The sequence below is a fragment of the Clarias gariepinus genome, chromosome 17 (genome assembly GCF_024256425.1).
Source record: "Clarias gariepinus isolate MV-2021 ecotype Netherlands chromosome 17, CGAR_prim_01v2, whole genome shotgun sequence".
Classification (NCBI taxonomy): domain Eukaryota; kingdom Metazoa; phylum Chordata; class Actinopteri; order Siluriformes; family Clariidae; genus Clarias; species Clarias gariepinus.
Genome location: NC_071116.1, coordinates 5,691,236 through 5,706,163, shown reverse-complemented (window position 1 = coordinate 5,706,163; position 14,928 = coordinate 5,691,236). Strand labels below are relative to the sequence as shown.

Here is a 14,928-nt window from a genome sequence, read left to right as displayed (position 1 = left end):
GGATGTTTTTACTCTTATAAATGTGCTCTGTTATTCAGCTTAAAGTCCCGGTTTGACTTGAACACCCCTCATCTATATATACTGTACAATGGAGTAATACCTGATTGACATTTAAGTGAAGTTTGTTAAATTATTTGTGCTTTAGTATATTTTGCCTTCATCCATTTGACTACAGCTGTAGTGGAAGTGATGTAACTTGGCAATTTATTCCCATAAATAAAGCTGGTGTAAAATGTAGCCTAATGATGCGTAAGCATGTATTCCATTTTAATATGACTATTGAACATTATTCTGAACAAGCACTCCAAGTTCCTTGGTTTGTTCATGGTTTAAGTTTTCTTTTATTTAGTCATCACCAACGTGGATCTGTGTGCTTAGTCTATAGGGTGTGAGTTTAACAACAAACTAACACTGCCACGAGAATGTACCACATCCTTTCACACTGCTGCTCATGTGTAGAAATGTCCCCCAATCAAACCCAAGCAAAAATATTAAATGTTGTTTTTATATTACTGTGTATGTATTTTAAAAGTTGAATCCGCTATATTAGAACTGTTTTAAAGTAAAAAAAAAAAATAATAATAATACCAAATGCAAAACTAAGTGCAACACTTTTTAAGAAGGTCATTAGCTTTCCCCAACAGGAAATGATGAAGGGAAGCTGCAGAGAAGAAGTCAACTGTTAAGGGCGTTAACAAGACTCTCTATAGATCTATTCGAGGTTTCTATAGGTATTGTGTTATTTAAATGCTTAATGTAATGTTTTAATGTTGTTCTTTGTAGGGGACATGGATTAAAGATGTTTTGCAGGCTGAACTCTGAGCCATAATGTAAATGAACAAATGCTTTTAACGACGCTGGTGATTAACTCCCACCTAGACACCACATGGAACCTTTTTTCTAAATGAATCCCATATGTTCTTCAGACATGTCTTCTCACTGTGACTCAGCAGTTTGAGCTATACATTTGTAAAATTTACTGTGTAAAACCCTAAAGATACTTGTGTATTTTGAGGCACAACAGATGATATTAATTTGGGTAGATTATCATTTCGTATTTGCCAAGGGTGATGTTTGCCATTATGGCTCCTCCCATTCATCTGTATTTGTTTTTATTCTCTGGGGACACAATATTTCCTTGTTCTGTTTAGGAGAAAAGTACACGTATATGAACAAAATGATTAAATTTTGTGTAAAATACAAAATAACGTTTCATTTGATGGTTTTTGTACCCTGATTGTGATATTTTCCTTGTTAACTAATTTATCTGACTATATGTGCATTTGATATGTTTTTTCTTTTCATTCCAACTTTAAACAAAAATTATTTTAAAATGTAATAATGCATTGCACTGCATGTATTTAGCTACACGACATGGCCGAAAGTGTGTGGACACTTTACCATTATCTATTTGTCTATCTTTGTATCAATTAATCATAAGGACATTCATCCAAATGAAACACTTAATTGTATAGGATAACTTTATGCTGAAGCATAACAATTCCCCTTTGAAAATTTCTGCCCTTTGGTACTTTAACTAAACTTTGGACCTTTTGCTCTGATAATTTCCACCTATTTAGTCAAAAGGGTATTCGTGTGATCAGGAACCACTGTTATGGATAAAGGATTGATGTTCAGTTCTGTGGAAGGAAACCAGAGTGCCTGGAGAAATCCCACCAAGCATGGGGAGACCATGTAAATTCCATACACACAGACCTAGTGTGGGATTTGAACCCAGACCCTGGAGGGGCAAGGCGACAGAGCTAGCCACTAATCCTAGTTTGTACGTTGCTCTGGATAAGAGTGTCTCCTAAATGGCTAAAGGTAAATGCAAATGTATTAAATATGGCAGGCTACTTGGCTGACATATTGAGTTTATTTTGTTTGTTTGTTTAGGTTTTTTTTTATTGTTATTAGTGCCTAATCATTGAAACTTAAATTTGAACACGTAATATTAATCAGGGATAACTAAAACGTTACTTATATTCAGGTTTTATATATAAAATGTTTGTATTTTTTTTTTAAAGAAAAGCTTACTTGGAAACGTGCCAAAGGTACGCACGAGAGCTATAGGAACAACAAGCTGTGGGTTGTGACGTCATGCTCGCGGGGAGGAGGGTATGGTGGGTATAAAGTCAGCTGCTTCCTTTGTTCCTATTTACACGCTTCTGTTTGTGTAAGCTGAGCTGTGCTGTTGCTAACACTGTTGCCGTGTCTCTTCTTCCTGTTCAGAACAAAAGCAGCTCGTTTTCTTTGTTACGCGTTACGTTTATTTTGCGTTCTGTTCACGGTAAGTCTTATTAGAATGTAAGATTTAACACACTTACGTATGTTTATATGAAGAAGAATAGCTTTAATAACTTCTGAGTAAAGTTTTATCCGCAGAGCGTCATCGAGCCACCTAACTAACCGGCTCCTGCGCTTTCTTTCAGGAGTATGTTTTTTCAGTGTCCCGTTTCTGAGCTGTTTTCTATGGAAGAACAAGGCAACCAGATTATAGTTGAAAGTAATTTCAACGAGAGGGACGCTTTTAGAGAAGCTTGATTTTCGTTGCCCGGGGTCTCTTGAGTGAAGGTAATATATTTTTAAAAAAATAAAAAACTATTATGTATTTATTGATTTTTTTTTTTGGTTGTCTCAGTTAACACAGCATACATGTCATAATCAATACTACACTGTACAAGAGTCATACCTATTTTTCTAGTTCCCTTTTTATGTTCGTTTGATCAGTAATCCATTGACGTCAGTACTTTTTTTTGTACCTCTGTGAAGTGACGATAAACAAATTAAGTTCGCTTCCTTTTACTTGTAAAATATAAGGGTTGCTGATCAAAGGCTTTTTTTTTCACCTTCTTTCTGTTCACTGCACTTCCCCATCAGGGTTTTAAGTTCTCAGGGGACACAATGTTCCTCCAAGTGTTATCAGGCAGAGGGACAAAAAAAAAAAAAAAAAGTTATCTGGTTGGCATATACATCCTGCCCCCACTTGCTCTCTAACATAAGCAGTGTCTTAAAATATAAGTGAATTTGTTTAGAACTTATTATTTATTTTTTTTTTACTTTACATGTCATTTGGGGACTGGATGGTCTTTTAGACGGGGAACTGATCACTTCATTAGGATGGCCATATGTCATACAGTTAAAGAGAACTGAAGGAGTTTAGTTAAATTAAGTAGTTTTATGATGCATTACAGGCTTAAAATCAAAGAAATGAAGTTCAAACCTAAGTGCACACCTAATTTAGAGTACAGTCTCTCACTTTTTTTTTTTTTTTCCCCCCCCCCCCCCCCCCCTCCCCTCCCCTCAGATCTGGGTGGAGTTCACCTATCTTGTTTTCACATCATCGGTCTTCAAGCTCCTTTTCCAACTACAAATTTCAGCAAGGTCAAAAAATGGTTGGGTTCGGACCTGCAGATGTACCCCCGACGGCTGCTGTGAAGTTTGTTGGCGCTGGAACGGCAGCATGCATTGCTGACTTGGTCACCTTTCCTCTGGACACTGCTAAAGTCAGGCTCCAGGTAAGGGTCTAGAAAATGCGTTTTTTTTTCCCCCTCTCTCTTTCCTCAGCAACAATAACCAAAGGTGTCGAGCTGGATATGCAGCATCTTTTTGAGGAGCATCTGCTAATCTTTCTTGCCTCCAAGCAGCAAGACCAGCTTTCATGCCTGAATGACTTTTGATGTTTGAAACCTTTTAAAAGTCACACACTGACTTTAGCTTTCTCCTATTTTTTTTCCTTCTCGATTTCCAATGTTTTTCCTTGCACTAGTCATGTAAGCTGAACCAGGAGTTGATGCTTAAGCCCTAGGACCCGTGGAGATCTTGACTGACGTCATGGACATCGTGTGGCTGGAGACTTTCCCTCCTTTCAAGTGGCCCTTCTTGGTGTCTATAAAGTCTTTCCATGCCCCTTTTGTTCTGTACAGATCCAAGGAGAGTCCAGTGCCACCGTGACAGCAAGTTCTGCCCAGGCGATGAAGTACCGCGGGGTGTTCGGTACCATTGCCACCATGGTGCGGACAGAAGGGCCACGTAGTCTTTACAATGGGCTGGTGGCTGGACTGCAGCGCCAGATGAGCTTTGCTTCTGTCCGCATTGGCCTGTATGACTCGGTTAAGCAGTTTTACACCAAAGGATCTGACCGTAAGTTTATAAAGTGTAATTTATGATTGACTTGAAATCTGCTTACATTTGGTGGAGTTTCACAGCAATAAATTATGCATAGTTTGAAATCTTGCCTTTTCTTTTCTAGATGTGGGGATTGGCAGTCGCCTGCTGGCAGGCTGCACCACTGGCGCGATGGCAGTTGCCTTGGCTCAACCCACTGATGTGGTCAAGGTGCGTTTTCAAGCCCAGGTTAGCGCTGGTGCCGCTAACAAGCGCTACCAAGGCACTATGCATGCATACCGGACCATTGCCAAGGAGGAGGGGTTTCGTGGACTGTGGAAGGGTAAGTCTCTGGGGCATGCAAAATCTATGCTAAAATCATATCAGGTCTGATAAGCTGCTAATAAAAAAATTTACCTTTCACATTTCAGGAACGGGCCCAAACATCACCCGCAATGCCATTGTGAATTGTACTGAACTGGTGACTTATGATCTCATCAAAGATGCTCTTTTGAGAAATACACCGATGACTGGTAAGCTAGTGGTAAATAATAAAGATGTTTACTATTACAAAACCCATGGCAGCATTCCTAAATGGTAACATTTCTCACAGACAACCTTCCATGCCACTTCACATCTGCATTTGGTGCTGGTTTCTGCACCACTGTAATCGCTTCTCCAGTTGATGTCGTGAAAACAAGATACATGAACTCTGCCCATGGCCAGTACAGCAGTGCCCTGAACTGTGCACTGGCCATGCTGACCAAAGAGGGGCCTATGGCCTTCTACAAGGGGTAAGATGAACCTTCTTACTTTATGATTTACTTCTTCCCTTTTTTTGCAGTGTTTTAAAATTTCTTCATTCTACTTGTAGGTTTATGCCTTCATTCCTGAGGCTGGGCTCCTGGAACGTGGTAATGTTCGTCACCTATGAACAGCTGAAACGTGCTATGATGGCAGCTCGCCATAACTGGTCTTCTCCTCTTTAGGTCACTAGGGGCTTTCTGCTGATAGTGTACCTCTTTTTAGGTCTCATCTTTTTGGATTCTGATTCTGCTGATTCCCTAGTGAGGTTCATTCAAGTGTATCCCGGGTCTAGATTCTTTCCCCCTATATTTTATTTTTCTTTTAAAATTTTTTACTAATAAAGTTTCAGAAATAAAGCTGTTTATTCTTTCTTAAAAAAAAAAAAAGCAGAACTGATAACAGTACTTTTATGGGAACACAACACATCTGCAACATGACGTGAAAATGGAGAAGTGGGTAACAATCTCAGTTTCATGAAGGTGATTCACATGGCAAGAGCTTGCTTAATAAGCAGTTTCTTCTCAGGCGAGAGCTTCTGTGGAAAGTGTGTCTTAAACTGGATGATTAGATCTCCACGTTCAGCTGGGTTGTTGGGTAAAGGCATTCCTTCTCCTGGCACCAACTTGCTGTACTGTGGACTACACAGAACAGGGGGTTTAAAAAGCTTTCTTGATTCACTGGCACTGTTAAAGTAGGTTTATGATAATTTGGGAACCAATTTATGTTGTATAAGGTTAAATTATGGATTAAAACTAAAGTCTTTAAGATGCAGCTAAATATAGCTAATAATATAATTTGACATGGAACATCATGATCTACCAAAAGTTTAATTATTTCAGAAAACCATGACTTCTCATGCAGCTTTAATGTTCTCAAACATTTTTATCAACTTTGGTATCTAAGGCGGTGAAGGGGTTGGTAGGTGGAGTGAAAAGGCTTAGTCCCATTCTTTCAATGCTAACGTTCATTAAATCTTAAACAGCAGCTCTAACCACAATGTGTGTGTGAGAGATAAATGCCATACACACCACACAATGTCATTGATGGGAACGTTGAGAAGTCTGCCATCTAGTGTCTCTATCTCCACTGAAAACCCAGTCAGTGCCTGTGAAGGGTAAGGACAATCACTCAAACATTATAATTTGGATCCAACAGGTAAAGACTTTGATGAGCCTCACCTTCTCGAGTGATATGTTTTCTGTGTAAATCAAGTCGTTATTCTGACGAGCAAACAGGGGGTGGGGCTTTTGGCAGACGATGAAAACGATATCTGCTGGAATGCTGTTTGGCCCCTGAAGTGAAACAATGTACGGCATCTGTCAACACTTGCTAAAAGCTGGTTAGAAAGTTGTTGTTGGTCTTTAGCGGGTTAGAAAGTGTTGACTCTTATAACCTCAGTAGATGAACTACATAATTTACAGCTGATACTGAACATCTAGTTGATGACTTGGCAAAAGGTTCTATAAAGACTGGGTTTATGTAAGATTTATGGAAGGAATCTTCAGTGTCGTGGCTGTATAAATGTCAACAACCTTCATGGGAACTTTCCAGTTTCTCTGCGACACAAAAAGCTGTTTTTGTTTTGTTCAGGATGTCATGTTATTAGAAAATAATCATCTTTCAGGTGGTAATACCTCTTACCATCACACTCATCGTGGATCATTTTTTGTAACATGCATGCCATTGCGTTTTTATCTTGTATAATAAGTCATAATTTACAGGATCAGAGAAGTCAAAGTCATACCTGATCACCTTCTTTAGGGAATGTAATTCGTGTTCCTTCCTTCCAGCCTGGTTTTACCGTGATGGTTAAAATCTTGTCTTTAATGCTAGATGTCTGTCCATCTTCATTCATCACCTAAATAAATACTCTACTGTTAATCTCAGAAGAAACAACCACTTACCGCAGTGTGCTTTGGGAGAATCATAATAATGAATAGACTAGTCATGTAGAAAGCAGTAGGCCTAATAACAGACCAATGTTTAAACATCTTACACGTCTGGATATCTTTATCTTTTTGATGCATCCGTGGAAAAGGTCCTCTAGGGATAAATGCAAGTCACGTTTAATAGATTGATCCTGTGTTTTCACCTCACACCCACGGAGGCCTCCGAAACTGAGGTCCTGGTCTGTGGTGTGGAAATCTGGGAGGACAATAACATCAGTCGACCTCAGTCTTAAACCTCACGATCCCGTTTCTCAGGATTAAGACAGTATGAACCTGACGTACTGACTGACGGTAAATCCTGAAATCTAGAATTCATGGAATTTTAAACCCATGCGTGCAGGTGCCTACCAATGGGTCCGGAAAAAAAATAATTGAAAGAAAGCTAAGAGAATATGCATCAGTTTACTTATTTGTGTAATTTCTTTGTAACAAAGCTGAAAAGGTAAAAAAAAAAAAAAAAAACATGCATCACCTGGAAGACAAAATTCTATACATGATAACATGACTCATGGCATGAAACAAGCTTAAAGAAAAGCTTTGGAAAATCAACTGACCTTGGAACAGAGAGAACAGCAAAAACAAACCATAATGACAGCAGGGTGCAGTACATCGCTTCCAATATGTATAGTGCTGTGAAAAAGTATTTGCCTCTTGCAGATCTTTTCTTTGGGCATATTTGTCACACTTAAATGATTCACACCATCAAAAAATTTTTATATTACACAAAGATAACCTGAGTAAACACAAAATGCAGTTTTTAAATGACTCATCTTAATTAATCTCATTTATTAAGAGAAAATAAGCTTTCCAAACCTGCTTAGCCCTATGTGAAAAAGTAATTCTAATAACTGGTTGTGCCAGCCTTGTCGGCAACAACTGCAATCAATTGTGTGGCTGCGATAACTGGTAATGAGTCTCACAATGGACACATTTTGACCCTTTTTCCTTTGCAAAGTTGTTTAAATTCAGTCACACTGGAGGGTTTTGAGCATGACATGCCTGTTTAAGGTCATGCCAGAGCATCTCAACTGGATTTAAGTCCGGACATTGGGTAGGCCACTTCAAAAAACCTTAAAAGTTATTTGAAAGTATTGACAAGTGGACTTGCTGGTGTATTTTGGATCACTGTCCTGCTGCACAACCCAGGTGCGCTTGATCTTAAAATAATAAACTGATGGCCAGAGATTCTCCTTCAGGAGAATTTTCTGGTGGAGCACAGAATTCACGGATCCATCAATTATGGCAAGTCGTCCAGGTCCTGAATCTGCAAAGCAGCCCTTTATCATCACACTACCACCACGTGGTACGCCAGATGTACCTGAACGCACACCTTCCAAAAACTTTTGGCTCATCAGTCCACACAATACGTGCAGATAAGTCTTGGGTTTGTGAGTGTGCAGGTGGGTGTAAAAATAAGATCATATTATAACATGGTTCACCTTTACAAACAAAACAAAAGCCTATTATCTCTTTTCTTTCCTATGAACATCTTCATTTAGGCCTGTGCCAGACTACTACATTAACTTATATATAGTAATATGATAATACACTGTATATTTGATGGCACCCAAGATGCATTTGTGGCCAAAACTGAGCTTGAATTGGTCTAATGTGTGGAAACCCAAGCTTACCGGCGAAAGGATTATCTCCACCGAAAAACTGTTGGAATGTTTTCTCAGGATTTTCATGGTAGGTGTATGCCGATGACCATGCCCCGCTCGCCGCGGACTCTGGAGGTATTCCACCTTTAAGGCCCTCCTCTCCAAACTTATCGTACGTGGCCTTTTTCCGAGCTGGAGGGTTAGATGATTAACACAATGTAGAAAATGTAGATTAACATGCCACAAAACAACACAACATACACAAACAATACAACAGAACATATTTGCACATCTAGGAATGTGGCAGACACCTTTATTCAAAGCGACTGACATTTTTGTCTGATTATACATCTGAGCAGTTGCGGTTAAGGGCCTTGCTCAAGAACCCAACAGGGACAACTTTGTGGTTGTGGGATTTGAACCTGAGACCTCCTGATCCATAGTCCACTGCCCTAACCACTGAGGTACCCCTGAACCCCCACATCTTCCGCTAAGCTACCCCTGACACTTTTTTAAATCTTCTGTTGTCCAGGTTTGGTAATCACATATGAATTGTTGCCTCAGTTTCCTGTTCTTATCTGACAGGAGTGCCTCCCCTGTTACTGTAAGTCATCTAACTCGATGTTTGACGTGTCATTGCAGTCCAAGATGCTTTTCTGCATACCTTGTGTTGTGACGAGATGATGTTTGAGTTACTGTGGCCTTTCTATCAGCTAAACCATTCTACCCTGCTCTCTGGTGAATGTACTGATGCTCAAAGGATATACTTTAGAGATAGTTGCGTGTGAAAATCCAAGTAGATCAGCAGTTTTGGAAAAGAAAATTCAGACCAGTCCGCCTGGCACCAACAACCATGCCACATTCAAAGTCACTTAAATTGCATTTCTTCTCCATTCCAATGCTTTCGCAAATTGTCTTGACAGTGTCCACATTCCTAAATGCATTGAGTTGCTGCTATGTGATTGGCTTATTAGATATTTGTGTTAATTAACAGTCTAACAGGTATACCTAATGAAGTAGTCAAACAGTCATTCTCCTATTAACTTCTACATGTAATTCAACCTTCGATATTAAATGCAGCTCTTTGGCTGACATATTACATTAAATGTTGAGGGTGAGTCGAAAATGAACCGCACTCTGGTTATATTAAAACTTCTGTTTTCTGTCTCATCAGCACGTTCTGTTTAAGGCTACTGTCTCCCCAGTCACTACTGTACAGGTGTGAATGTATTACATCACTTCACTTGTAACTGAGGTGAGAGAAAACAGGATGCTCCACTTGTGATTTGTGCGTTCAGTGATTTTTTTTTTTGTGGTCAGAGGGTGTAATAGGTGCGAAAACAGCTCACGTAAGAGCATAACCACAAGTGTTTGGATATCTGCAAACAAAATCCTAAAGCCTAAACCTATCCAAGGGCATGCTGCCAACTTCTGCTCACACTGTCGACCCTCTGCAAATTCTGAGGTGTTAAAGTGTCCTAAAACCAGATGATGTTTGACTCACCCTCGTACAATTAAAACATTGGTTTGTACTTTTTATTGTTTTACACTTACGGTCACTCAGAACATCATAAGCTTCAGAAACGTGCTTGAACTTCTCATATGCACCAGGCTCGCTGTTGTTTTGTGGATGATATTTCAGTGCTAGGCGACGATACCTGATTTCAAATAAAATAAAATGCAATAAAAGGTACATTACTGGAAACAACACTATTGAGTGCTTTTAATATTTTTTTTCTTATATTATATATATTTTCCTTTTTTTATTATCTAAATAATTACACTGAAATGATCTAAAAACAAGAACATAAGTCAGTTTGATATCAGATTAGTGTAGCTAGTAGCTTAACTAGCTTAACCAGCATTATTAGTATATTGGTGCGCTAGTTTACTCTGGCTGTATTCCAAATTAACCTCGTTTTAAATGATTAGTGCTCTACGTAGGGTGTAAACATCAATGAGACATTCACTATGAAGTGCACGAGTACACTTACACACAGCCCGATTAGAAAACGTTATGGGTGTTTGTGTTTTGATTAAAGGAAAAAAGAGCAAAACTAATTCTTACGAGTTTTTAATGTCGAGGTCGGATGCATTTCGGTTAATTTCCAGCGTCGTGTAATAGTCTTTTCCCATTTCGACCTTAATTACGACAAGAAAACTTCACACACGTCTCCGTATTCACCTATTAGTTTGATTTTGTGCCGGTTGCTAGGCAACGTTGCTGCGGTGACGCCGCTAAGCTTACTGGGTAATGCCGTTTATTGGTCTAGGCGCCATATTTTTAGACATATTGGAAAGTAAAGAACGTGATGTAAAGCTCTCTTGTGTACAGGTTTAAATAAAATACTATATAGTATTATATATAAATATATATATATATATATATATATATATATATATATTTTGGTAATGCCAACTAACCTAATCTGCATGTCTTTGGACTGTGGGAGGAAACCAGAGTACCTGGAGAAAAACCAATAAGCACGAGGACAACATACACTCTACGCACAAACCAGAGACTGGACTCGAACCCTCAACCATAGAGGCGCAAGACCACAAAGCTGACCACATTACCGTAAACCCCTTTTGGTGAAAAGTAAGGTGTGGCAGTGCAAAAAAAAAAAAAAAAAAAAAGGACCATCAGCCTCTTCAAGTACAAGTTGGATTAATATATTTGGGAAAGGAAAAAAAAAAAATTTAAATGCCACTTGGCCTTGCATTAGTATTCACACCCCTCAAAATGATCCCTATTTTGTACTAAAAAGAACATTATTTGGGTTTCATAGAACATTTACATATATATATAAATTTATATATAAATTTATATATATATAAGAAAAAGAAAAAAACCCACAACAATCCAAGTACACGTTTATTTTAAGGTTTAACAAAACAGATAACAAATCCAAATGCCTTTTTAACTAATTTGTGCCAGAAGTCCGTCGAGTTCCGGTCTGGCTTTGAACCGGGCTTTGTATTCTGCCTCAGTGTGCTGAAAAGCAAAGACAGAAACATGAAGTACATGAAGTTTAAGTGGGACTGATGTTTGAAACATGAAAGACAGATAATTGGGTGAAATTAGTGACCACACCAGTTCATAACAATTCCCTGAACATAGCATTTACATTATATATATTATATATGAGAATACTATTGTACTATACTATACAGTTCTATTATACTATCCTATTATATACTATACATATACTATTATATATGAGAATACTGTACAATGTAGAACAAGAACCAGTAGAAAAGAATAAATAGATCAGCTTGTTGTAATCACCTCATTTATCAAGAGCTGAACTCCCTCCGGTTGGTTTCTAAGAACGACCTCCATTAGCATCGGAGCCAGCGTCGCCTTCATTTCGGTTACCTTATATTTTTTAAAATAAAATAATACATTTGAGAGATAATAATTTACTGTTTGCAGGACGATGTATATACTAAACCAAATAAATTTTTATGTAACTAACCAACTTTGGTGCAGTATTTTATTTACAGTCAAGGAACAAGTACTTCTTTAACATTTACCTGAACAACCCGTTCGTGAGTTTTAAGCACGGCATCAACATACATCTTGGTGCCCTGCTCAGGCATGATCATGACTTCTGTGCTCTTAGTAGGCAAGGCGTAGCTTGAGGGGAAGGGAAAAAAAGAAGCAAAATGGTTATTTTTATTCTCCAGGGGCAACCCTGTGGGGTGTCTGGCATTAAAAAGCACAGCGTTAGCAAATCTATTTTTTTTTGTCTCTTTTAGATGTTCCAATCAGTCTCCATTGTGTGTACAAATCAAAAACGTGTGAAAAATACATTCTCTGTTTTTATTTTCTATTTTTTCTTAGTCAGGGCCTAAACACATATTTCTCACCCACATATCTTCCCTAATGTGCGTTTAAAACTGGAGACTGAATTAGGAGACAAAGCATTATCTACAATTACACACGCACGCTTCAGGGGAGCTCTGAAACACACGTTTTACAGAAATCGTAAAATATGAGCCCTTTAAGGCAGAATGTTTGAAAATCACACACAAAAATGTATGTAAGACTTAATGGTTTTCCTTATCTCTGAGTGAAATCTCACCTGTCGCTCACTTTGATGTCAAGGCGGTTACAGAGTTTATGGATGTACTGAGCGTAATGTTCCACCAGGGTCATGTCATATCCAGAGACCTTCATGTTCAGCACACCGTACTCAGTTTCCGTCGCTGACTTGATCTCCTTGATCTGAAGTTTATCCTTCTTCTTCTTTTGCTACAGTTATAGTTAAAATGAAAGCTTTACTATTCAAACTAGACAACAACGTTTATGTAATACTTACAGTGCTGTGAAAAAAGAATTAGCCCACATTTGCAGACATTTGCCACACTCAAAAGATTGAGATAATCAAAAAAATTTAATATCACACAAAAATAACCAGAGTAAATACAAAATGTAGTTTTTAAATGATGATTTAATTTATTAGGGGAATAAATATCATAATATTATGTAAATATATATTTTATCAAATATTATCTTTGTGTAATATTAGTTATTTAATCATCTTCATAATCTCAATCATTTAATCATGACAAATATGCAAAAATAATTTTTTTAATGCACTGTACTAATTATGTTCCCAAACCACACTTATCTAAATTTATGTTATTTCAATGTATATGGTAAATCACTCAGACTCACCGTCTCCTTCGGAAGCAGGTACTTATATCGACCAATCCCATGTGTAGGCATGGATCTGTACTGTCTCTCAGGAAGAAAGACGCCTAGGGAAAAAAAGGATTAGAATATTTACTTCAAACTGTATTCAGTTATGAATCACGATTCTTTTGTTGTGTTGTGATTCTCATATCAACACTGACTCCAAATTCGATGTTTTTACAACTATTTTTAAATTTATAATAGAGACAAATGGCCAGTGACCAGATTTAACTGGTTTTCAGTTTGATTGTCCGAGATTGGCTGATCAGCCTCAGATATACAGTGCATCCGTACAAATGGTATTGTACCAAGTGCAGAAGCTTCTAAGTGGCGCAACAGAAACGCATTTTTATGGCGTTACATTATCAAAAATTGCACACGTTAAAAGTCTCCTATCTGCCTTTTCCTCCAAACTCTGTGAGCAAATTAGTCTTAAACCCACTCATTACACCTGATTACACCAGTCTCAAACACAGCGAGCGCGAATTAGTTGAAAATTGTATTAGTGTATTAGAAGCCACGTTAGAAGCCGCTTAAACCATGCGCTTACTGACAAGTTGAGTTTTGAGACTTTGGAGACATTTGAAAAAGTAACACATCACGGTTTCTTTATAATCCTACAAGCAGCACACTGTAAACTCACTCATCCTGTACTCAGGATTGCGGGGACCTGGAGCCTTTTCAAGAAGCTTAGGGCACGAGGCAGGATACACCCTAAACAGGGTGCCAATCCATCGCAGGGCACACACACACACTCATTCACACACTACGAACAATTTGGGAACGCCAATTAGCCTAACCTACATATCTTTGGACTGTGGGGGGAAACCGGACTACCCCGAGGAAACCCACCAAGCACGTGGAGAACATGCAAAATCATGCACACAGAGACGGGAATCGAGTCTGGCCAGGAATCGAACCTGGACCCTGGAGGTGCAAGGCGACATGTTTTTATGTTATAATGTTATAAGCAATAATTAACAATGTTATAAGCCTTCATTGTTTAATTGTAACAAAATAGGGGGAAATGTAATATTGAATCGTGATATTTATAAAAAACTTATAGAATCTCAAATTTAAAAGGTACTGCAATAATATTGTATCAGGAGGTGACTGGTGATTCCTATCCCTAATTAACTCTACAGACTCCCTCGATGTGCCAATGTGATTATCACACTCAATTAATTAATGAATTAAATGTTTGTTTGTTTTTATCCATGCACGTAGTCACATTACCTGGTGACACCTGATGCTGTAGTACAGAAGACCTGCAGTGAGGAATAAAGACTTTCCTTAAAACAACTTTAAGTTAAAATAAGCAATTTAATGAAGCTAATGTAAGATAGAAGACCAACCGAATCAGAGATACAGCCTGGACCAGGGCTCGGGTGTTCTGCATGAGCAAACTCTGCATGAGGAAGTTTATAATTAAAAATATATTTAAAAAAAAAGTAGTGCACTAAACACAGCATCACACAGCAGAGTTTAAGCCACATGAGCACACAGATGACCTCTAGGACTCACAAAAAATCCCAAATTACTGCGGTATTACAGGGGAAACACTCTACCTTTCCGGCTAAAGCAGTCATCGCTTCAGTCCTCAGAATTAAATTCCAGTCAGAATGTAAATAAAAATCAATCCATCCATTAATATAACATTTTAATTCAACCCTGCATGCATTTCCGGGCTTTGTCTCTTACTCGTGTATTATGAGGTGTTTATTGTAGAAGGGCAGCGTCCTTGAGCGCCGTCGTGCGGTGC

At 38.3% G+C, this 14,928-nt stretch overlaps 3 protein-coding genes across 3 annotated transcripts; 1 reads left to right on the top strand and 2 right to left on the bottom strand.

Moving 5' to 3' along the window:
• Positions 1-2,132: 2,132 nt before the first annotated feature.
• On the top strand, positions 2,133-5,270 carry ucp2 (uncoupling protein 2). Its single transcript, XM_053516455.1, has 8 exons — positions 2,133-2,290; positions 2,433-2,574; positions 3,308-3,518; positions 3,927-4,143; positions 4,253-4,450; positions 4,539-4,640; positions 4,721-4,901; positions 4,982-5,270. The coding sequence occupies exons 3-8, from the start codon at positions 3,393-3,395 to the stop codon at positions 5,094-5,096; spliced, it is 939 nt and encodes a 312-aa protein (XP_053372430.1). The 5' UTR covers positions 2,133-2,290; positions 2,433-2,574; positions 3,308-3,392; the 3' UTR covers positions 5,097-5,270.
• A 44-nt stretch (positions 5,271-5,314) lies between these two features.
• dnajb13 (DnaJ heat shock protein family (Hsp40) member B13) lies at positions 5,315-10,666 on the bottom strand. The gene is made up of 8 exons (XM_053516454.1): positions 10,533-10,666; positions 10,019-10,122; positions 8,495-8,656; positions 6,911-7,059; positions 6,659-6,772; positions 6,093-6,206; positions 5,943-6,019; positions 5,315-5,552 (listed from the first exon to the last, which is right to left on the bottom strand). Exons 1-8 carry the CDS (start codon positions 10,598-10,600, stop codon positions 5,399-5,401), a joined length of 942 nt encoding a protein of 313 aa, XP_053372429.1. The 5' UTR covers positions 10,601-10,666; the 3' UTR covers positions 5,315-5,398.
• Positions 10,667-11,326: 660 nt separating this feature from the next.
• mrpl48 (mitochondrial ribosomal protein L48) lies at positions 11,327-14,872 on the bottom strand. The gene is made up of 8 exons (XM_053476082.1): positions 14,735-14,872; positions 14,522-14,574; positions 14,403-14,434; positions 13,149-13,231; positions 12,553-12,722; positions 12,002-12,104; positions 11,754-11,843; positions 11,327-11,459 (listed from the first exon to the last, which is right to left on the bottom strand). The coding sequence occupies exons 1-8, from the start codon at positions 14,753-14,755 to the stop codon at positions 11,385-11,387; spliced, it is 627 nt and encodes a 208-aa protein (XP_053332057.1). The 5' UTR covers positions 14,756-14,872; the 3' UTR covers positions 11,327-11,384.
• Positions 14,873-14,928: the final 56 nt, after the last annotated feature.